Source organism: Carlito syrichta, unplaced genomic scaffold (assembly GCF_000164805.1).
Source record: "Carlito syrichta isolate Samal-C Ts95f unplaced genomic scaffold, Tarsius_syrichta-2.0.1 Scaffold116229, whole genome shotgun sequence".
Classification (NCBI taxonomy): Eukaryota; Metazoa; Chordata; class Mammalia; order Primates; family Tarsiidae; genus Carlito; species Carlito syrichta.
Window position 1 is genome coordinate 931,379 of NW_007060325.1, and position 24,522 is coordinate 955,900.

The window sequence follows — 24,522 nt, forward strand, 5'->3', positions numbered from 1 at the left end:
CGATTGCCGGAGCCCAGCAGGTTGAGGCTGCGGTGGCCGGGAGCAGCCACTGCACTCCAGTCTGGGCGACAAAAAAAAAAAAAAAAAGGTGAGAGGAGATGTGATCATCACCATGAGTGGAGGGGCTGGCCTTTGACAGAAGTAGGAGGAGAGGTCAGAGGGAAGAGCTAGAACTGGACAGATACACCAGTAAATCAATGGCCAAGGTAGAGACGCAGGGGAGAGTGGCTCTCTGAAAGCACCCATTTTCTGAATAAAGTATGAGGTGAGGCCACTGCTTAGGGGTGGGGAGGGACAGTTTACTGTTGAGAATGATATGCCACTTATCATAGTCCTTAACCCATTTGTATAGTTCACTATGTGCAAAAGATGAAAATGAGTTTCAAAACTTGTTTATGTGCCACGTGAATATCCATAAAAATTATTTTGAGGGGGGAGCAGAAGAATGTAGAACATTATAATCTACAGCCTCTAATTTATTCTTCAACCCTTCCGAGGCACTGAGCCCAGATGCTTTGACTGAGTATGTTTATTCTTACTTTTTCCAAAGGCCCCTCCACCCCCCCTTGATGTCTCTTGCCCCTGTAGTTTGTGATCCACAGTGACCCCACAGGGCAGGCAGTACAGGCTGGTACCTACTTGCCGTAATACGTTTCCCTCCTTTTCCTAGGTACTCAGCCAGTTCATGTTGCCCCGTGTCCCTTGTTCCTCTAGGTTCTAGCCAATGGAAGGTGAAAGGAAGTGACAAGTACCACTTCCAGGCTGGTCCAGAAGACCTTCCATACCAGCTAAAATGGAGATGACTCTCCCAATGGGACCTTAGAGACCACATCTTGAAGACAGCAGAGCCTGGATGATTGGGTGGAGAAGAGGTACTGCTGACCAACATGCATTCAATCTGCTACACAGAAAAAAACTTCTACTCTGTTTGAGTCATGAACCTTTTTTGATAACCTTCTTATAGCAGTGGTCTACCATATACAGTTGGCATAAGGAATAAATAACAGATGTGAGTCTGCTTTGTGAAGCAGTAAAACATGCTCTCCCCAGATGCTTGCTGCTGTTATTATGGCCAGCATTCACCTCTCTCAGTCATATTTGTGCTGCATTTGAAGTGTCTTAATGACTTAAGCCAGTGGTTCCTCAACCCTCACTGCACATTAGAACTACCCGGGGAGCTTTGCCTAATTGGTCTGGGGGTGGGTTCTGGGCTTGGGTAGGTCTTAAAAGTTCCCAGGGTGATTCTAATGGGTAATCAGAGTTGAAAAGCACTGCCTCCCAGGGCTGCCAGGGGACGGGGAAGGAAACTCCCTCCACCATCTACCTGCTGAGGATGGAGGCTTACAACATTCAGTGGAGCTAGTGTGCAAATTAAATTGCCAGACTAATTGGTCCAGTCTTCACCTTCCACCAGACCCTTGCTATTTGAACTGCAGTCCATGAACCATCCATTTGGGGATCAGTGGGTGCTTTTAGAAACTGATACTCTCTAGCAACACCTGGACCTACTGAATCAGAAATTTCATTTTAGCAAGATTCCCAGGTGATTCACATGCACAGTGTAGTTTGGGAGCACTACCCCCAACCACGTGGAAACACTGTAGCTGAGCTTAGAGGTGATGAGTGAGAAAGCTGACTCTTCATGCCAGAATCTGCATCTCAGTAGGACTTGAAGAGCATGCAGAAATGGCAGGAAAGCCAGTGATCCTGTGCGCTGGGTGCAAGGGTAGCCCGGTGTGTCGTCTGCATGGCTCTGAGAGAGGCCAGGAGGACAGGATCTGTTCCACTCTGACATGTGCAGAATCACCCAACCTCTGCCTTCAGGAGTTCTGCTGGATTCTAACAGGCAAAACAGCCATCGCATCAGCTGTCCCCAGCTCATCTAAGTTTGGGTAATGATTCCAGGAAGCTGTATGGAGAGCCCTCCATGGCAAAGTCCTAGCTGTTTCCAAGGCTACGTCCAAAACTTTGCTTTTAACTCAGGGAGAATCAATAAACATTATACAGCACATTACATTTTCCACTTTTGTTTTTGTTGTAACAACACGGAAGGCCAATAAATATGTTCACCAAAGGAAGCAAATGATGATGAGACTGGGGTTATGCTTGTTTCCAAGCCGGACGGAGCATGGTGTTTACCTGCTCAGAGATGTGCTGGCAGATCAAATTTAAGATCAGTATTACCCAGCAACCCTGAGGGAGGGGCTCCGATCTGCTTTCCACCTCTGAGTCACCACATTAGGCTGTCCCTGAAGAAATATAGAATGCATCTGATAACAAGTGTGAAAACTCAGTGAAGAAAAAAAATTAAATATATATATATAGCTTCATATAAGAAATCTGTAGCCATGAGAAGCCATGGAGGAGCACACAAGTGAGGGAGCAGGTGTAAACTCATGATTTACTCTGACAGCAGCAGGGAAAGGCTGGTACTGAAATCAAAAGCTGACACGTTTTTCTGTGTTCTGATGAGGTTGCTCTTCTTTCTTTGCAATGATGGGAGCCCCGATGGCTAAATCAGGAACAGTCTTAATCACCCCAAGGTGAAAATAAATCACAAGACATCTGTGGTGTAAGAGTGTTCTGATATCTGTGAATCTTTTCCAGTAATGATCCTCCTACAGCTGGAATTCCTAAAGGGAATGAGGGCATCTTCATTTTTTTTAAGGGGAAGAAATCAGGGACATAAGATGAAAAAGGAGCATGTTCTACAGCATAACCCAGAAAACCCACAGAGAAGGGAGCATTTAGAGTTGGTCACTTCTGACTCTCTGCAATCAACAAACCCTGCCACCATCAGAGATGACTCTGGAGTTAAATGTTGCTGGTGTATTCTGGCAATTCTCAAAACTCTCCTTCCAAAAACTGGACCTAGGTACCACACAGATAAACATTAATTAATGTATCAAATTTTTCTGAACCTCAAGTTTTTCTCCCATAAAAAAAAAAAAAAATTGATGCCTTCTCATTCTTGTCTATTAGCAAGTCCTAGTAGATTACATAATTGAGTAGTCCATTAATAACAGTAGGAGGCAATTGGTAATGTGCCTAGTTGTGCATGAGTGTGTGTGTATGTGTGTGTGTGTGTGTGTGTGTGTATGTGTGGGCATGGTTCTACATTACACATAATGTATGGTACTTTTCACATAAAAAATAGCTATATTTTCTGCTAGGAAAAGTATTTCCAAGATTTTCATGACAGAATTAATTTTATCAATATTTCTTAATGTTCTTCAAAAAAAAAAAATGTATGCTATTCTGCAAAAAACGCCATGCTTCTTTTCCTGACTGGCTTAGAAGACATGGTCAGTGAAAAAAAAAGAGGAAGAAAAAGAAAATTAAGTCAGTTGGGAGAATAGAAAAGGAGAAATTCTGAGGGTGAAAATGTGAGAAAAGAAAAACTGAGAAGACATAATGATTCAGTGGTTAAGGAGAGACCCTCACACTACCTTTATAGAGAGCACAAAGTGTGCTTTCCTGGCTTCAAATCTTGGCTCAAACACTTAGTAGCTACGTCACCTTTGACATTTTATTTTATTTTTATTCATTTTATTTCTGAGCTTTAGTTTCCATCATCTTTAAAACAGGAATAGTAATACTTATACTGCAGGGCTTTTCTAAGGATGAGAAATGCTTTCTGTAAGTCAGCAAGCACAGAGTACCTGGCATAAAGTAGGTGTTCAATAAAAGGAGACAGTGACTGTTACTGGCTACATTATGAGCTGATGAGATGAAAGGCAAGCGTTAATGACATTTCACAAACACCTACTATAGGAGCAACATATGCCACTATTTTACGTCATCCTAACAACAATTTTGCAGAGCTGATAAGGGAACTGAGGCTCAGAGGGATGAAGTTATTTGCCCAAGGTCATCTAGCAAACACATAGCAGAGCTGGGATTGGACCTCATGTGTGGCTGACTCTGAAGCTGTGATCTGTTACTGAGTTGTGCCGTGGGGTTTTCACTGTATACACGGGACAGGGAGCACAGGGCCTTCCCAAGGGCCAGGTGGGAGAGCAGTTATTTCTTTATCTGTTATGATGTCTATTGTGCACAGTGGGGTTAGAGTTTGGAGAAGCCTTGAGGTCTCCAATGATAGAGAAAAGGAGAGCTAGAGAGGTCCTGACAGATAAGGAGAACTCATTTGGCTCTGTAGGCATAAGCAGGGTGCTGTGTAGTGGGCCAGAAAAGAGACTAGGGTTCAGGAAAGGGATGCAGGTGAGCCAAGAAATGTGGCAACTGGGGTATGAGAAGATTTGAAGACATCCCTTTAAACCTGTAAGCAAGAGGAAGAAGGAAGACAGAAGGGAAGTCTGCTTTTTCCCAAGTTAGGGTAGGGAGAGCATGTGTTGTGAATTGAACTGTGCCCCCCTTCACCTTCAAATCCTTATGTTGAAGTCCTAATCCCCGGTACCTATGAACGTGGCCTTGTTTAGAAATTGAGTATACAGAAGATGCAATTAAGATGAGGACATATTAGAGTAGGGTGGGTCCTTCATTCAATATGGCTGGTATCCTTATAAGAAGAGCGTAGACACACAGAAGGAAGACAGCCATGTGAAAACACACCACCAAGGGAGAACTCTGTGTGACAACAGAGGAAGAGATGGATGATGCAGCTACAAGCCATGGAACCTCCAAGACTGTGGCTACCACCAGAATCTAGAAAGAGACAAGGAAGGATTCTATCCAGAGCCTCAGTATGGCCCTGCTGTCTTCAGACTGCTGGCCTTCAGAAACATGAGAGAATACATTTCTTTTGTTTTAAGCCACTTTGTGGTCATTTGTTACAGCAGCCCTAGCAAACTAGCACAGCATGAAGCCAACCTTGGCCCAAGAGGTAGAGGCCTAGTCCTTGGGCTAGGTCCACAGGGAGGCAGTAGGCTAGAAAAGCCAGCTGATGCCAGAATGTCTATCTGAAATAACTAGGAACCAAGATTTCCTCAGATAAAAGTAAAACACAATTGCACCCTTTAAGGTGGCTAACCTGTGATATATGCAGCTGAGGGTGGCGTGGGCTCAAAGAACACAGGAAGACAGGAGCCCACCTGGAACCCCAAGTGCTCTCTGGAGAGAAAGCAGTGGTTCTCTCTGGGCAGTGGCAGCAGGAACCAGGCTGGGAATCCCTATGCTCGGGGGATGGTAACTCCAAGGGTCACAGTGTCTTAAAAATGCCAAGCAGTATAGTAGGCTATGGTTCCTCTCACATGCTATTTTAGCCATGGTTGGCTATAGAATTCTTGGTTTCCCAGTTTCCTATAAATGTACTCGTCTTCCCAATTCAAAAGAAAATTTCCTTCAGAATAAGATATTTATGATATAAAAATATTTGAGCTAAGGACTAGTTTTGAAATTTTAATTGCAAAATAATTTGCCTCTTCTTTCTATTAACACCAACCATTCTTCTCCCTTTTAACACCTGGACCTATGAAATCCCTTCCCATCAGTGGAAGAGACAGTGTTAGAAAATGCATTAGGTTCTTGTCCACCAAAGAATAAACTGGTCAAAATGTAAGCAAAATCCTAGACTTCAGAACCCACAGTAACTAGGAGAAAACCAAGCTATGGGGTATAGCACTATCTTCTTTGTACCCTCTAACTTCAGAGGGATCTGAGCATGGTTTCAAGTCTGGTATCACTCTTTTTGCTAAAACAAAACCATAGATGACAAAAAACCTCCTCCAGAAAAAAAAAAGAGAAAATTATTGTGAAGACAGATTTTGGGGCTACAGATTCTATGAAAAAAATAAAGTACATAAGACGGAAAGATAGGCATGGAAAGGTATGACTATTTACCTGCCAATCACCCCAAAAGTCTAATTATGTTGGGGAAAAAAACAGGGGACTCTGAAAATGGTTTCTGAAGGAAAATGGAGATGGGGACAGGAGCTGGGGTGAAGAAGAAGAAAGGGGAAGACAGAGAGGAATGACCCCAAACCACCCCCTCAAATACTGCCAAGTGACTCCCAGCCTGACGAGGTCCCCAAAGTGACTGAGGGGATTTATTACCTTGTGTGTTGCACCTGATTGCAAGAGGTTTTATTACTGTGAAATAAAAGTCATCTAACTTCCCAGAGAGGAAAGAAGGAAATAAATCCTGCCAAAAGCAGGGATGGAGAAGATCTTCTAGAGTTTAAGGACAAATCCTGAGAATATCCCACTTGTACCGGTCATCTATTTTCTGAGCATAATGAAGTCACCCTCTTGGCACAAGTTTGAGGACGCACACCACCAACCACAGCTTTGCTGTTGCTTAAGTCTGCACTTCCTTCAGTAGCCCGACATTTAACATCACAAAATTAAGACCTCAGTTTTGCAAAAAGAGGTGGAATACATTTTGGCAAGAACTGTGAACCCAGTGAAAGAAAAAGACATGCTCCCCACCCCCTGCCACAAACAAGGCAGCCTCCTAGGCTGATGCAGGCCCCGGAACAGGTGGCCTGCCCAGGTGAGGGCTGAGTGATGGGGGCTTGGGTGGAGCGGGCTCCAGCCCAGTGAGACCCCATCTCTGAGTGAATGAGAGTGTGCAGGGGGGAGAGGGGGTTATCTGGGTCCTTCTTTGGTGTTCTCTCAATTTCCTGATTTGGTGGGAGAAACTGTTCAAACCCATGAAGTTGTCAGCTTTGTTCTTCTTTGGTGGGAGAGGAATCACCTCTCTTCTTCCTCTGACGTCAGCACTTAAATGAGGTTAAGAAAAAGAAAGATAATTCTAGAAGTGTAGGAGAGATGGAGGGCTGATGGTTGTGTGTTTTCGCAGAGGATAAAGCTGGCGAACAGCAGATTCAGATAGTGAGGATGAAGGGGAGAGTTCAGGACTATCTATCAAGTTGGGAGTCATAAAATTCAAGAGAAAATAGACTATAATGTGATAGCCTAGATGCCCAAGAACCTGAGTCTACTTGAAAAGTAGAAACTAGATCTCTTGGTTTTCTTAGGACAAAAAGATCAGTGTTCCTGGATTCGATGTAGAAAAAAAAGAACAGAAAAGGAATAATGAAGCATCTAGATGCCACGGCACAATCTACTCTTAAGTATAAGAGAGCTGTGTGACCAAGAAGAGGAAGAAGCTGCAATGGCAATTAACTATTGTAAAAGAAAAAAAAATTAAGCACAGTGATCCTGAGAATGCTGGTCCGGCATGCAAGCAGCTTCTTTCTTGTAATCACTCTGCTGTAATGTATGAGCAGTACATGGAAATAATACTAGAATAATTTACTCTTGCTTGTGAACCATAAATTAAGAGGATTGCTTGCTATTTTGCATTTCCCTCTAATAAAACACCCACCAGGGTCACAGACAAGGTGGCTGAAACACAAACAGTGCCAGATAAAGGAATTTTCATTGCCAGGGAACAAAACAGCAAAAGGGAATGTTATGCACTAACATCTGTGCCCAGGTCCCAGAATGCCTTTTAGTTTGCAAAGTGACCTCTGCTTGGTTCAGTAGGACTTTGCGAGCTGTTGTCACAACAACTGTGGGGGGTGAGGGTGAAGGGAGACTGAGGTTTCCTCTTTCCTTGGCCCAGGGAACACACGTTTGTCTTCAAAAGGAACTGAAGATTCTTTTGTTTTTGAGAATAAGATCTAAAACTCCCATAAGACTTTGACTGACATAAGCTGGATTCCTGATTAGGGTTATAAATTAACAATCAACTTATGTACTTGAAGGTGGGGAGTCTGAAGAGATGGGGGGAATTTTTGTGTGACCCAGGCAAATCACCTCATGTCTCTGTCCTCAAAGTTCCTAAGGTGGCAGAACTAGATGAATGATTTTCATAGTTTATACTGACAAACTCTTCCTCCAATAAATATTAAATGAGAACAGAATATGTAAATATATCAAATAGAGCCACTGGGGTTGTGGGCTAGTGTGGAACAAAGCTACCTGAGACCCTCTTTGCTTCCCAGAGAACTCCCTGGGCCTTAGAGTCTTAAGCTGACCAAGCATCGCCTAGCTTTGTGCAGACCTCTCACATCCGGCAGAGGAGGAGAGGGAAGGACAGAGCCTGGGCAAGCAGATAAATCAGAAGCCCTCCCTCCACCGTCCCATGAAGAGAGGCCCCACTACTATATCAGGTAAAATGAGCAGGGAAAAAAGGGGGTATTGACTGCTCTTTTCTTCATTTTCTGCTGATCCAATTTTCTGTTGGATCCAGCTGCTGGCAGGATCGTGGATAAGTCTGCAGGGTGCTTGAAGGTCCAGGAGAGGCTAATGGAGACTGCCCGTCGCCAGCTGGTTTATTCAGAACTGTGGAAGGCTGGATAGGTGTTTAGTGACCAGGTGGTCACTGCTATTATCCTTACACTGAGTGAGCAAGACTTGAATTTCTAATAGCAATGGCCATACGGCACTTAACATATCTCTGCTTGGTACAGGAGCCTTATCTGGAAAGAAGGAAGGAAGAAAAGAAATACATTGCCCACCATCGTATACGAGGCAGCTTGGGGCAAATCATACAATATTTCCCTCTCCCTCTTCCAAAACCTTTTATATGATACAAATTCTGGTTATTAAAAATATTAATTTTAAAAAGTCATCAATGGGTGGCTAAGCAGGCGATTCAGGTGACTGAGTCCAGTCTCTCCTATGGAAGGCAGCGTGATGCCACAGAAAGAGCATGGTTTGGGAGTCAGTCCGGGGCTGATCTTGAACCTTGGCTCTGCAGCTTACCCTCTAAGGCCAAGGGCTGTTACCAGGCCTGTTTTCTGTCTGTCAGGAGAGGACAGTAATAGCTGGAGTTGTCTAAATGCTGACTAAAGATTACAGGTGAGTGTCTGGTACCAAGACGACCCTCAACAGACATCTATTAGTTTCCCTGACACTCCTTTCCTGCTGATGGAAGGCTCATGAGTTGACTGTACGCACATGAGTCTCAGGGAAGTTCTGACAGCCAACATCAAGGGAGAAACTCTCCTAGCACCTCCCACACCTTCACTTCCCCACTTGCCTCCCAGAGTCAGCTGAGGATAGGGCAGCCTCTTTGGGAACAGTGAATCCTTGTTAAGAACTGAGTTAAAGAATGTGACCACCAGGAAGGAGCCTCTGAGATCAACTCTTCTAACTCCTTCCCTTTCCATATGAAGAAATGGACAGAGCTAGGATTAGAAGTCAGACCCTAATTTCCAGCAGGTACTCTGGGTCCTAGGAGGGTCAGAAGAGCAGTGTCAGTAGAAGGTATGGGTTCAGGAGGCAAATGGACTGGGCTGCTGTGAGCATAGTGGCCTTAGGGAAGGAGCGGGGTTGCTCTCTGATCCTTGGTTTCCTCATCTGCTGGTTGGCACCACACTTGGTTCTCTTGACTGTCATTAGGATGAGAGATCATGTAATACATATACCTGCACAGTGCTTGGCAGACAGAAGGTAGCAAAAAATGTCTAATGAATCAAAGGAAGTTTTAGCTACAATTTATTAGATAGATAGTATGCTCCAGGGTGGGCTAAGAATATTGGCAGAAACAAGGTGCTTTTTGTCACAGAGAGGCTCATGGGAAGAAGAAGTTTGGAATACTGTTTCTGCCAGTTAAAGGATGTAGGTGAGGAAGGGCGTGGAGACAGAATGGCATGAACCCTCTCCATCTGAGGCAGCCCAATGGTGCCAGAGCCCAGGTTGGATGCGAGACTTTGACTGGCACTCCCAGGCCACCCCTGTGGCCAAGCTCACTCCTCTCTGGCACTGCCCATTCATCTCTACAAGGAGGTGCTGGGGCGAGGTGGGGTGAAAGAAAAATTGGTGATATCTAAGGCTTTCTAAGATCAGATTCTGTTTTCTATGATCAGAACTCCAAAATCAGCGGCATGAAATCCCTAAGGTGACTTTTCTCCTGTCATTTTCTCTGTGTTAATTCAAATCCAACACAGAATAGTTTCCAGTTGATGGAGGGATGTATCCAAGGCAGTGCTTTCTTACTGTGGATCACAGGGCAGGGATGTGACCTTTCCCGTGTGCCTGGGGACAGGTGGCAGGAAGAGAATACAAGCTCCATGGGGAGAGTTTCCCTGACTTGGGTCTGGGGAAGTGGCCTGGGGACACAGGGCCTCATAAAAGACAGTCATTAGCCGGGCTTGGTGGCTCAGCCTCTAATCCCGCGCCTTTGGGAGGCTGAGGTGAGTGGATTGCCTGAGCCCGCGGATTCGAGACCCACCTGGGCAGCGAGACCTCATCTCTACAATAAATCAAAAAATCAGCCGGGCGTGGTAGCGCATGCCTGTAATTCCGGCTACTTGGAAGGCTGAGGTGGAAGGATCGCAGGAGCCCAGAGGGCAAGGCTGCGGTGGCCGGGAGCGGCCACTGCACTCCAGTCTGGGCGACAGAGTGAGACTCCAACTCAAAAAAAAAAAAAAGACAGTCATTTACAACCTTCTTGGGAACAGGCATGGACTCATTTTTCTGTTTGGATTTTCCACTTGTAAAATGGGAATAGCCTGTCCCCGACTGGACGAGCATCTCAGTCCTTTTGAGTGTCCCCCATCATCTGCCTCCAGGGGCTCTCTCATGGGCTCCTCAGGCAGGGCAGGCGCTCTCATCTGACGAGGCCCGGATTCTCTGCTGTGTCTTTCCTGTTCCCTACACAGGATTCACTTTGAAGTTCTGAGGCACTTCTGAGTGAAGGCAGGATTCCTGGAGGGAGAAATCACTTCAGGCGCCTCTTGTACCAGGCGCCTCTTGTACCTGAACGTGTTTTGACTGGGAACAAAGTACACTGCAAATGCAGCTTGGGAGCTGGGAGCCCTCCACATCCAAGCTGGCTTCAAGTTTTGATCCCAAATTGGAACCTTTCAAGTGATTTCACATTTGGCCAAACAAGGTTCTTCAGTTTCTTATTTTTCCTCCTTTTCTTATAAAAGGATGCAGAGCTAAAAGGCCCCCTGGGCGCTTGTAGGTTCTCAGGAAATCACACTGCTGCATTCCCTGTGATTGGATCTGACACTGTCTGATTAAACCCCTATCTCAGTCCATGTGAGCTCTGAGATGAATGGGGAGGTGGCAGGGGGAATCACTTCGGGCATTCAGAGTTTGGGGATTGGTCAGATTTCAAAACCCAGAGTTTCAGATGTTCAGCTTCTAATGGGGTCAGGCTGGTTTGCTTGTTCCTGGGAGAAATGCCAACCATGAGGCTGCAGAAGCCTTTTGAAAATGTCAGCATCGGGGAAGCCACTGCCCAAGTCATTACAAATGAAACCTCGGGTACCTGCAGTTCCTGGAGTGATTTATTTCCCTATTTGGGAAAAGGAAACAAACAAGCACACCACACTTCCCTGGGTCCCTGAGAACCCACTGCTTTCTTGGAAAACCATGTTTCTGGCTACTTTCTGAAGAAGACCGAGGGCATCACGTCTCAGAGTCAGCCCCATGAAGCAAGAAGTGACTCCCAGCCCTACTCTCCCAGATCTTTCAAAAACCATGGACACCTTGCTTTATAACCCCTTTTAAGTAACCTCGGAGTAGGTAACAATCTCCTCTACTGCCAGTGGCCCTGGATAACTCACAAATGGAGTCTTTAGAACCTAGCTCCAGCTGCATGGAGAGTGAAGCTCAGGAATAGCAACTCGAGCTGTCTGAGTCGCAGTGGGGATGAGACCTTGCATGACTTGCTGGCCATTCTGCAAAGCACTCGGCATACAGGCATATACAATGTTTACTGAATGAATGTATACATCTAACAGGCATTTATTTAAAAGGGTATATGTGACTGATTTTGGTTTCTTTCTTTTCAAACTCTAATCTCCCTAAATGTTTGATTGGTCCTATTTAGATTTGGTCCCATGATTTTTTCTAGTGAGTCTTCGAAAGAAGGACTTCTGGTTGGAAGACCGATGTCCTCTAATTGAAGTCAGAGAAGCAGAGGAAACTTTAAGTGGGCGAAGATTACAATCAAGGACTCCAAATTCCAAGTTCTGCTTCCATCATCTGTTCTTCTGACCCTTTCAACTTGCCTCAAAGACCCATAGTCATGTGATCTCTTTTGCTGTTAAGCTGCCATTTGAGACAGCTGCCGGCTACAGCCCCCAGAATTTCTGTAACTGGATACCCAGCACTTCTGTGCTACTTCTAGGACCTTTGAAAACCTTTATATAAAGAGAAGGTTCTGGATACTAAAGACTTTTGAATGATTCTTCCCCACTTTTGCCAGTATCCCTCACAACCCCAACATGATGTCTAGGGGATTCGGGGCAGTTAATACATCTTCTTTATAGACTGCCCCATGTTTTGCTACATGGTTGATTCATTCTCTTATTTTTATTCCCTTCAATATCCTCCTACATTCCCAACCTGCAAACCATGGGGCTGCTGCCCCTCACACACACAACATTGCTGCCACAACCCTGTTGAGGTTCATAATGCACAGTCCTTCCATAGGAGTGAAATGTTCAGACATTTTCCTTTCCCCAAAACTCAAGTGGAGGAAGAAAACATGCTACTGTTTGAACTCTGGGGAAATTAAACAAAAATGCCATAAATCCCTGGGTAGAAATTTTCATTTTATAATTGCGACATCAACTCCTGGAAGAGTCCTTCCACCTTTTCCAAATGTAGAAACACTCAAGTGTCTCCTGGTGAAAGTAGCTGTGTGTGCGTGGATGCCATCTGGAATGATGACAGACTTTGTCGTCTTGTTCTCCCCATTAGACTGTAAACTCTCTGAAGTAAGGAATTATGTCCTTTTACTTTTTTATATTCCCCAGGGTCCAATTCGGCATTGCTCTGGGCCTAGCAGATGTTCAATAAACACTACTGACAGTGTAAACTGAGTTCTCAGCACTTGAAAATGAGAAATTGCCCACATTTATTGTCAAAGGTTTTTTTGTTTTCCAAAAATTCCTTGCATTCAGGTGCGCGCGCATGCGCGCGCACGTGTGTGTGTGTGTGTGTGTGTGTGTGTGTGTGTGTGTGTGTATGAAAGAGACAGACAGAGGTGAGGATCTCAGGGAGGAAGAGAACCTAAGAATGGAAAGCAGTAAGATATACACAGGAAAAGCACACAGACCCACAACAAGACAGAGGCCCACAGTGGCACGCAGGGACCCACGGAGCTCCTTTCAACACCAATTTTATATAATCATCAGTTAAAAATAGTGTAGTCATCATTCTGGTTCAAGACTTTGCAATTTTGGGTGCTTTATCCCATGACACAGCTAGGGGGGACAGATACATGCTCCAGAATCTTCCCACTCTTGATGAAATAAGTGGAATAGCCTCGAAACATATGACCTACACCTTTATACTGGGCTGTGGAACTCTTGCCACCTTTGGTGAAGCTGTAAAAGCTTTTCCTTCTAAATTATCAACTCCTCGATAGAGTCAGGCATCTATTATGAGGCTGTTTACATGTGAGTGTGACTGCTGTCACTCAAACACTGGCCCTCACAAAAACGCTCTCCAGTCTCCCAGGGAGAGGAGATGCCATGTGGCAGAAAGAGCATGTGCCAAGAGTTGGAGGGTCTGGACGAGTCATGTCTTCCTTCAAGGGGTCGTGTTCTCATCTGTAAAAGGAGCCCAACAATCTCTGCCTGGCTCACTGACTGAAGCGGTGCTCCACTGTCACGTGGGGAAACCAACAGGCACTGTGAGGGGATAGCAGTAAAAGCTTATGGCCACCCAAGAGGACAATAGGGCCTTCCTTTGGACTCACAGTCCCCTACCACTGGGATTTCTTGGGGGAGAATAACAAGACAGGGAAGACAGATTCCTTCTTATGCAATAATTATTTTCAATGTTTTGATACTTTAAGAAATGGCTCTAAAAATATCAAATTGTGGCAGGTATGGTGGTTCAAACCTGTAATTCCAGCACTTTGGAAGGCAGAAAGTGGGAGATTTGCTTCAGGTCAGGAATTTGAGATCAACCTGGGCAACCAAAAGAAAAATCAGCTGGGTCTGGTGGCACACACCTGTAAGTCCCAGCTACTCAGGAGGCTCGATGGGAGGATTGCTTGAGCCCAAGAGGTCGAGGTTACAATGAGCTATGATTGTGCCACTGCAGCCTGGATGACAGAGCAAGACTCTGTATCCAAAAAAAAAAAAAAAAAACCCAATCGTTTTTCATGTTGGATTGTAATCACAATAAGTAAATTAAACAATGTGCCTTGGTGATTAAGATCAGAGCTTTGAAAGCTTTGAAGTGACAAAACACCCATGCCTGGGCCCCAGTTTCCCTTCTTACAATCTGTGTGACTTTGGGCAAGTTGTCGAACCTTTAGAAACCTGGGTTTTCTCATCAGCTAAATGGGGTTAATAGTAGAACCTGCCTCCAAAGGGCATTAGAAGATAAAATTAGATGGTTTGTCAAACATTTTTGTCAAGAGCCTGACACCTCATAAGCTCTCCAAATTAATGGTGATTATTATTAATGTTCATTATTTCCTCCTATTATTTGAGAGTCATCTAATACATGCATAGCTAAGATTATACAAGTAACCAAAATAGCGCCTGAACAATCAAAATAGTGTCACAATGTACATGCCTAAAAGCCTAGACACTTCATTCATAGAGTCATGCCTGTATCCTCACCTGCTTATTTATTGTGACTTTATATACAACTCTAAGTAAACTAATAACCATGGACACATGATTGACCATTTATTATGGGTCGGGTACTTCACTGGAATGTGTCAGATTTGTTATCACACTAAATCTTCATAGTCTCACGAGGTAAGGATAGTCATTGCCCCCATTTCACAGAGGAAGAAATGGAGGCTGACAGAGGCTAAGTGACTTACCCCAGGTGAAAGTGATTAAGTGGGCCACTCAGGACGTGACGCCAGCCAATCTGATGTCAGCCTACACTCTTAATCAGTGTAGGGACTGCCTCCATGATCAGCTTGGCCATCCCATCTCCTGGCTCACAGCATGTTGGAAAAAGAGTTGGGGGCTGGGGAAGAGCCACAGCAACAGGTACCTGAGAGTGACAGGCACATTGCTGATGGACTGATAGAAAGGAAAGGGGAAGGGATAAAAAGTTTGCAAAAAAGATCACCACGGCACAGCTGTCCACATATTTTTCTTTTCTTTTTTTGAGTTGTAGTCTCACTCTGTCACCCAGACTGCAGTGCAGTGGCCGCTCCCAGTCACTGCAGCCTCAACCTGCTGGGCTCTGGCGATCCTTCCGCTTCAGCCTTCTGAGTAGCTGGAACTACAGGTGCGTGCTACCACGCCTGGCTGAGTTTTGATTTATTGTAGAGATGAGGTCTCGCCAAGTTGCCCAGGTGGGTCTCAAACCGACGGGCTCAGGCCATTCACTCACCTCAATATTTAAAAGCCCCTTACATGAGGTGGAAAAAGTGTGGGTGGTCTACTAAAGGGGACAATTCCCTTGGGACAGTTTGTCTGTGTTGCATATCTGTGACAATATTGCATAAATAAGGCACTGCCTTTCAAAAAAGATGATATACAACATGAGAATGAAAGAAATACCAACACCTAGGCACATCTGAATAACTTGTTCATGAATCCTTACCTATTGTTTTAACCCACTGCATAATGTAACCCAGCTTCTATCAAGTCTTGAGAAAAACAATCCTTTGGTGTACTCTGTACCTCTCAGCTTAAAATCATAGCTTTCGTGCTTTTGGCCAGTGCTGCATTTAAAGGTCTCACAGATTAATGCCACCAGATAATTTGAAGAGATGTGTATTGAAAATGGAGATGTAAACATTATTAAAAAACAAAAACTCGAGGGTAAAAAAGGCATTAAGTGGCATTCCTTGCCCAGGCAGCTGTCAGCCAGGGTTTTCACACCCATCCTCAGCCACAACGGAAGCTGGTAGAGGAACAGGGATGTGTGTGAAACCAGAAGCCCCTTGCAGCTCCCTGTTTAGAGCCTCAGATTTTGTTTTATGCCTATCCATATCATATTCTCCAGGCTCCATAAAAACTGCTTTTCAAGTCCCAAAATGAAGCTTATCAGAACCTGCCTGCTTGAAACACATTTAAACCAAATTTGAAAAGATTTTAAAATAGGCATTTCAAATTGATAAAATCATAACAATGATATCTTTACACAGCCCTCTCTGTCTGGTTATCTGAGCAGGAGAAACCTCCAGGAACAAGGAAAGAGTCTCTTTCACCAGCAGCCCATGTTCACATCGACCTACCATCAAGGTCCAGACAGTAGAAAGGCTATCTGGAGACAAAAGGGTAACCTTGTCCCTTGAAGTTAGGGTGGCCAGATTTAGCAAACAGAAATATAAGACAGTTGTATCTGAATTTCAGATAGGCAAAGAATAATTTTTTACTAGACGTCCCAATCAATATTTATGACATGCTCATATTAAAAAATTATTTTTGTTTATCTGAAATTCAAATGTAATTGAGTGTCTTGTATTTTATCTGACATCTCTAGTCTAGGCTCCAGTTCCCTAGGGGATTTGGGATGCATGGGACTGGGCTGAGTGGGAGTTCCAATGAGTGGCAAAACCAATGGAGGATTCCCTTCCCTGCCTTCTCCCACTCTTCTCCAAGATTCCATGGCTCCAGGCAATCCCACTCCATGTCCCATCTTTCCATCTAGAAACACCTTCTCTGATTCCTCTGCCCAACAGTCATCCTCTACCACCCACTTCCTACCCTGACTTCCTCCCACACCGAGGTGCACACTTGTAGAGATGCTGTAAGTAAACACGTAAGAACTTGTTTGCTTCCACATTCCATTGTTCCTTGTTCTGTTTCCCAAGTGAGGCTGCAAATAGGCTTTGGAGGGGCTCTTAATTGGAGGTTCCTTTTCACTTTTTTCTTTCCCCATATAGACCCCCTCCTACCCACTGTACTCAGATGCCAGGAAGCACATCGGAGTGTGTTCTCTTTGGGCATAATTTCGAAACCTGATTTAAAGCAAAAGCTTAACCAGCATGTGCCATTTACCTGGCAGAAGTTTTTATGAACTCTGCCCCCACAGACACTGCCTTGACTCTGGCAATGAATGCCCTGTTCCCCTCACTACTTTACACTACTGATTAGTGGTCTTTAATCAACCACAGTCTATAATCATACAGATTTAATAAAAACAGGAAGGAAAGAGCTCTTGCTTCCAGGCTTCCAAGGGTGTGCTTGCAGCAAAACATTTACAGCTAAGCTATAAAATGCATGGAAATATGGAAGAAACATTGACACAACAATAAAATGAGGGGTGAGATTAATGATGCCATAATACAATCTGTTTTCATTTGGTGCAGAGAAAATTAATTTTTGAAGACATTTCATTTAACTTTGCAATATTTTGCAGTTTAACCTCTGATGCCTGCAACTTTTTCTTTTATCTACTCTCCTGCTTAAGCCTAAGGATAGGGAAGCAAGTTTTACATCTAGTTGTAAGTATGACTTCTTGGCAAATTATTTCTTCTCTGGACAGAGGCGAGAAAAATATACTCAGGGAACAAAAGTTATTGCTGACCATAACTCACAGCTCTTCACTTCCTACCGAAACACCCATTTTAAGAATCCAAAACACAGCTTCTGGAAGAATAAGATGTGTTACCTTCCAGAGCAAGGCACCGGGGTGGGCTGGACGACCAGATAAGGTTGTGTAAGCACTCGATGTTCGCAGATCCCTCGAGTTTAAATCCAGGAAAGCAGCGATAGGCGATCACAGACCCCACTGGGAAGGACATCTGCAACTCAGACATGTTCACGTAGCCATTAGAAGAAGCTAGAGGTCTCAGGCAGCCTGTAGAAGGTGAAAGAAAAAGGGAAGGGCTTCACTCAGCCATCTCAGCACGTCTAAAAGTCAAACAGAATACCAGATTCCCCTGCTTATTTTATTTATAATGCAGATATTTGCTTTTCTATTTGCAAATGGCACCAAAAGGGTCAGAGAAGTAGTTAAGTAGGAGGGAGGGTAGTGAGCATCTGACCGTGGACTGGCGTACTCCTAGTCGGGTGATTCCAACCCTGGCTGCACATTAATGTCACCTGAGCAGATTTTTAAAAACATGCCTCATGCCCAGAATGTGGGGAGAGCCTGGGAATTTAGGGATCACTATCTTTTTTTTTTGGAAACTCCCCAAGCAATCCTAACGTGCTGGCAGGGTGGCCACTGACGTGCCATAAGAGGAAAGAAAAGTCAACAGTTTCATTGTAGGGGCTGGGTGACTTGGGAAGGTTATATTCCAAACTCAATTCTACCGAAGCAGATTATAGAATAGAATCCTGCCTGAGATGGTGGCGTTAAATTTTTGAAAATCCAGTTGAATTTTAAAATCGATGAGGAACCCTGTAGTGTAGTGGTTCTCAAACTCAAGAATGATCAGAGAGCTGGTTAGAACACAGGCTGCTGGGCCCACCTGCAGAGATTCTGTTTCAGCAGGTCTGGGGTGGGAGCCTGAGGCCTGCATAGCTAACTTCCAGGTGCCGCTGCCTCTGCCGGTCTGCAGACCACCAGAGAAGCACTTCTGTTGAGTTGGCGCATCAAGTCCAGTACTCTGTGTGCGGTCAGGATAGAAGTGGGGCCTGGGTTCCACACTCCTACTTCTGTAAAACATTAGCTGCCTGAAGCCTGTGCAGCGCAGGAGAACATTCTTGGTGGCACAGAATTCAGTGGCATCCACTGTGATCATGGCATTTCTTATTGCTTTAGCAATTTCACTGGAGGGAATAATGGCACTGCAGAGCTGGGTTCTTCCAGGGGAGAGCTAACTGTGTGTGAAGTAAATAATGCATAATGAAAATGCCCACTTTCCCTTCCAGTTCCCAAATACACATTGTATGTTTCACAGGTACAGTAGTGGATAACCAAACCTTTCTATATGTTAGATACTGTAAGTCTCTTGGTGGGATCTCTCAGCAAACTGCTTGGGTTGACATCCCAATATATGGTGGCTATGCATCAGAGCTGGTAAGGGTGAGGCAGGTGCAGAATTCAAGGAGGCACTCACTCTCAGGGTTGGACAGTGCCAGTCCTGCACCACTGTGTCCTGGGGCCACAGAGCTCTGCAGACCCAACAGACCACTGCCCTGAACTAGCCAACATTCAGGATGCAACATACCTGAAAAGATAGGGAGCTCAGCCATCTTTTTAGACAGTCTCATCACCTTAGATTATTATTATTTTCGAGCTGAAAACTGGCAATGTTCATGGCAAAAGTGAAGTGTGTGTGTGTTTATGCATGTTTGTAGGTGAGAGATTGGGAATCAGAAATAAACAGAATCAGCAATTGAGAAGAAAAGATAAGGACATTAATGTGAACAAGTGAATGCATTCGAGCCCGTAAGCATGGTTCAAATGAGTTGGCACAAATGATTGTGCTGATTCCTCCTCCTAAGAGGGAACTAGAGTTCTAAGCTAGCCACACAGATAAACTGCTTTCTTCCAAAGACTAACTCTGGCTTGACGGGGGGGGTTATAATTTGCACAGTTAATCAGAGGAGAAGGAAATATACGTTCACTCTTAGTTGGAGACAGCCTGTCCTAAATAGGACAGTCAAAAACTGGCTTCAACTCAATAGTTCAATGTGATTTCCATTTGCACTTCTAGGTAATAGAGAGAAGGCTCCTCAGGCTTTAGCTCCTGGATCTATAGGTGCAAATAAAAGTTACAGAATGAAATGTCAGTCTAAGGACCAATTATATTCCCCCGGGAGCTCAGAGGGGTGTCAGGCTGTGGAAGGCAACTTTGATTCCTCCTTCCCTGTGCTGTGCCAGGCAGGTGGCCAGGAGGGAGCTGGAGCAGAGGAAGCTCCAGCAGGCAGGACCCCTTCTTCATGTGCAGTGAGGTGCAGGCTGGAGAAGAGGGCAGGACACCTCATCTGTGGGACAGAGGGCTCTGAGGAGGATGAGAGCCTGGCAGGTTTTGCATCTTCTCCAGAGTAGCCAACCAGCTCTGTCATTGTTGCTGCTGCAGACCTAGAAAAACTGTCTTACCTGGGTTTGAGTAAGGAGTGGTGGAGCAGGAGGAGGCGTGGTTGGAAAGAGCAGTGGGAAAGCCTGAATGCCTCAAAATGACACCTGAGAGATATACCAACACAGGATTTTTTTTTTTTTTTTAGTCGCCCGGGAGAAAATAACTCCTAAAGAAGTGTTCTGTATTTAAGTGACACAAAAGGAAACAGAAAGGACGGAGAACAAAAGGACATGTGGTAAATAGTAAGGCAAGAAGTGCCTGGAGTCTGGGGTGATTTTCTGTGCCATTACTCTGATCTTGCCAGAGGACTAGAACGAATCAGCAGGTAATAAAGTTCATTTGAATGAGTAGCCAAACCTAAGAGCCAGTTACTTATTTTAAGACAGTCTCTGAAAATGTAAATAAATCACATCTTCTTTAAAAATGCAATACAGATCACTAAGTAAGCCACACCAGCAGCTCCTGGGAGAGGCTGGAGGGTGCCGGTCTGGGTCGCCTTTGTCCTCCTAATGCTGAAGTCTTTGTTCCTTCAAGGGGTCATGACTCTTCAGCGCTCACGTAAGGAAGTGATTTATTTCCAAAGACGGGGCACACAAAGCAATATCAGAGTCTGCCAGTTGTGATTTCCAAGTCCAAAGTTAACATTCGTCTCAACTTTAACATGCCAGTGCTTTGGAGCAAATGAGATTGCTCTCCTTCTCCTTCAAATTATGAATTATGCATTAGCTTCTTGGTCCTCTGGTCCAAGTCACATGTCAAAAAATAAAATCGGAATTAATCTGAACTTGAGGGCTTATTTTCACAAACAGGGCCCTCTAGGCTGGCCCAGGCAAATCTAAAAAATGCAAAAGGATAAATATTCACCGTGTGCTTTGGATGAAATTTGAATTTGATGATTTTTCTGTTCTTCATGCATTATAAAAAAGGATAACGTTATTAAGAGAAAATAGCTCTGTAAGATTGGCTTGAACTATATTCTCATTGCTACTGAAGTAAGTATAAATGCCCTGTTATTTCCATTAAATATACAATAGTTCATCATTGTGTTTGCAGTCCAGTTACAAGTCTCCTAATTCTTAAACTACTTTTGATGTCTTAGAGTAAAGGAAACATCCAACATGCAGAAGAATAAAACCTTTTCTTATTTACACTTTAAAAATGGACCTGAGTAAACTACAAGGAGTAATGATGGAGATTCTAAGAACAGGACTCTGGCAATTACAGTAAAGATACAACTGGGCCCATGTGGGGTGAATGGCATTGTTTTTTACCCTCATCATCCCTATGGCTCTATTAGAGAAACATACACACAGTCTACAAAAAAAAATTCGAGAGAAGAACTGCCCAGCTGAGAACTACAGCATCCATTCCATACCTTGACAGATGGGCAGGTTATCCCACGTTCCATCACTGTGACATAATGAAACCATGCTGTATAGGTCGGGGTAACGGATCTTGAATCCTTCATGACAAGTGATGATTAACTTTTCTCCGGGTCCATATGACTTGTTATGAATCTCAGCATCTTCAATTTGAGGAATACGACATTCTGCAATTTTGTAAAAGGTATACATTATTTTTGGAATTTAAAAACAGTGTGGCTAACAGCTTCGCAAGAAAAACTCTTACTTTCAGTCTTGGTCTCAACCTAGACAGTAATCTGATGAGTGGCTTCTTATTTGTCACTAGGCTCAGGTGCCAACGACAAAGGAGTAACAGGAAGGGGTGGCTCAGAAGAGGGACCCAGTGCGTGGGGACCCAGTCACAAAGGAACTTGAGTTCCTGCCTGTGACACTACACCATACAGTTGATCTTAGGAACTATTTTGGAAATAGGTGAAGAAAGACAAGCATTGAGGATTAACCAGAACAATCTGGTTACACACTTTGCTGTGTTTGTGGACAATACATGACACACAGCAGCCTGACGAGCCGGTTCCACAGTTGCCCAGTCATGCCACCTCTGCCTGAGGGCCCATCCCTGAGCCTGATAAGAAAATAAGCTTTGCAGAACAGCACGGGGTTGAGCTGTGGTTGCATTTGCCATTAGCATCTCCCATCCACCTTATCCATTTTTTAAAAAGATAATAGAGCTGCACATACTATTGCCAATCTCACCAAGGCTCGAACAAGTCATTGTGGTGCCTCCTAGAAGTGGAGTGGGAGCAGAACGCATGTGTATGAGAGAAGGAGACAAGACTGGGGGGCAGGAGAAGGCTGGTGGAGGAATAAGGAGCCCATGCAGTAAAACGATAAAAAGACAAAATGAACAAGTTATCATGACCCATTTCTAGCTGAATCTACTTCCAGAGCCTGCTTCACAGAAATAACCGGAAGGGATGGCTCAGAAAGAGGGATCTAGGATGTGGGGATCCAATCACAAAGGAACTTTAGTTCCTGTCTGTGACACTTCACACTGTACAGTTAATCTTGGGAACAATTTCTTCCCACACACAATGAAAGACAAGCACTGAGCATTAACCAGACATTTAATCAGAACTATCTGGTTACACACTTTGCAGTGTGTTCACTGTCCAGGCCACTCCACCACTTGCTGCCAGGTGGGGATCCTGCTACCTGGCACCCTTCTACCCTTAAACACTGCCCAACTAACCTCATCTGATTAGTTGGGCTTAATCATGATGTGTCTCTCTCCATCTTTTATGGGCACATCTCTGTTTCATGTTTCTGGTTTTAAGTGCATACAAGGGGGAGACCCTCAAAACACAGAATTACGTTTTGGGCAGGCCCCTTGTAGTACAGGTTTCTCCCACTAGGTAAGTAGCCTAGAAACTCACTGACATCAGCGTTCCAGCTAGCGTTGTGAGAGGCTATGTTTGGCTTCAGTGAAATTTTTTTGGAGATTCTCTCAACATGTAAATGGGTGGATTTTGGGGGGGAGATTCTTTCAACAAGTAAATGGGTAATTTGTGAGCGTACCTGCCCACCCCACACTGAGTGTTCAGCAGCTTTTGACCAAAACCGGCCTGACCCCCATGTCCCACCCTCCCTATTAACCCGATCCCGGCCCCGAGAGGCTTTTCTTTGTTTCTCCAGAGGAAAAAAGTCTTCAAAATGAAACATTCTGCTGATGTGGAAGAGGTGAAACAAAAAACAGCAGAAGCACTAGGAGGCATAAAAATGGATGAGTTTAAATACTGTTTTGAGTAGCGAAAAAAAGCTTCTCGATCGGTGCATTGCATCAAATGGAGAGTACTTTGAGGGTGACTGAAGTTTAAACATGTAAGAATAAATACATAATTTTTTTGTAAATAAATTCTGTTTGGGGGAATCGCTCCTTGTATATGCTTCTTTTTTTTTTTTTCTTTTTGAGTCGGAGTCTCACTCTGTCGCCCAGACTGGAGTGCAGTGGCTGCTCCCGGCCACCGCAGCCTCGACTTGCTGGGCTCTGACGATCCTTCCGCCTCAGCCTTCCGAGTAGCCGGAATTACAGGCATGCGCTACCACACCCGGTTGACTTTTTGATTATTGTAGAGATGAGGTCTCGCTGCCCAGGCAGGTCTCAAACCTGCGGGCTCAGGCAATCCACTCACTTCAGCCTCCCAAAGGCGTGGGATTACAGGCTGAGCCACCGAGCCCGGCTTTTGTATATGCTTCTAAGCAAGACCTACAGATGGGTTATGTTCCAAATATGTTGGTTCTTAATTTTTTGAAAGAAGGCAAAATCCAAGAACATCACTTTTTTTTTTTTCTGAGTTGGAGTCACACTCTGTCACCCAGGCTGGAGTGCAGTGGCACACTCACAGCCACTGCAGACTCTACCTGCTGGGCTCAGGCAATCCTTCCACCTCAGCTTCCATGTAGCTGGAACCACAGGTGTGCACCACCACACCCAGCTATTTTTTTATTTATTGTAGAGACGAGGTCTTGTCAAACTGCCCAGGCTGTTCTTGAACCCCTGGGCTCAGGCAATCCACTCAACTCCACCTCCCAAAGTGCTGGGATTATAGGTGTGAGCCACTGAGCCAGTCTGGCAAGACTTCATTAATCATAGAAATGTCTCTATGCTTTAAAAGATTGTAGGTTTCTCATCCATTCTCCAGATCATACTGAATCCACAACATGGCTGAAATAGTATTAATAGGAACCCCGACTATTAAGTCGCTCTCAGCTTTGAACTCTCTGCTCTGAGGCACTGAGCCCTGGGAATCTTGACGTGGATGGAGGGAAGAGAAGGAGTCGTGGTTGGCTGGGTACAAACTCTGGAGGCTGGGAACTTTGGTGACTTGAAAAAGGGCACATCCCAAGAGCTTTGAGGGGGGATTGGGGCTGGGATTACTGGGGCAATGCGGACTCTTGATACAACAAACTCCAGAAAACAGGACGTCAATGATGGGAAAGACTGAGGTGGCAGGGGCCTCCCCGTTAGAGGAGGGCCTGGCAGCTGGGAGTGAAGGAGTAGTGGCCATTCACTGCCTGTATGGGTCAGCTGAAGTCAAATGCCTGTAGGCTCAGGTCTGCCCTTATCCCAGCTTTTGTCTCCGCCATTAGCTTGAGAGCAGAGACTGTGTGATCACTGCCTCTGACATTCCTTCCATGCTCCCAATCTGGACACGCACCTGGCAAAGAAGTGCCGAGGCAGCCGTCTGAACCTCTGTCTGAATGCTGTGAGCATGCAGCCCTTGGGAGCCTGCCTAACAGGCTTTCAGCATAGCCCCACGGCTCAGC

The 24,522-nt window shown here is 44.8% G+C and overlaps 1 protein-coding gene across 4 annotated transcripts in view; it reads right to left on the reverse strand.

Annotated features, from left to right (window-relative positions):
* SUSD4 (sushi domain containing 4) overlaps positions 1-24,522 on the reverse strand; it is a 148,016-nt gene that overhangs the window by 26,440 nt on the left and 97,054 nt on the right. For all 4 annotated transcript variants that reach the window (XM_008074296.1, XM_021706859.1, XM_021706855.1 and 1 more), the window contains 2 exons: positions 21,210-21,383; positions 17,473-17,661 (listed from right to left, as the gene is read on the reverse strand). In XM_008074296.1, the coding sequence (XP_008072487.1) occupies positions 17,473-17,661; positions 21,210-21,383 (363 nt within the window). The remainder of the gene's footprint in view (positions 1-17,472; positions 17,662-21,209; positions 21,384-24,522) is intronic.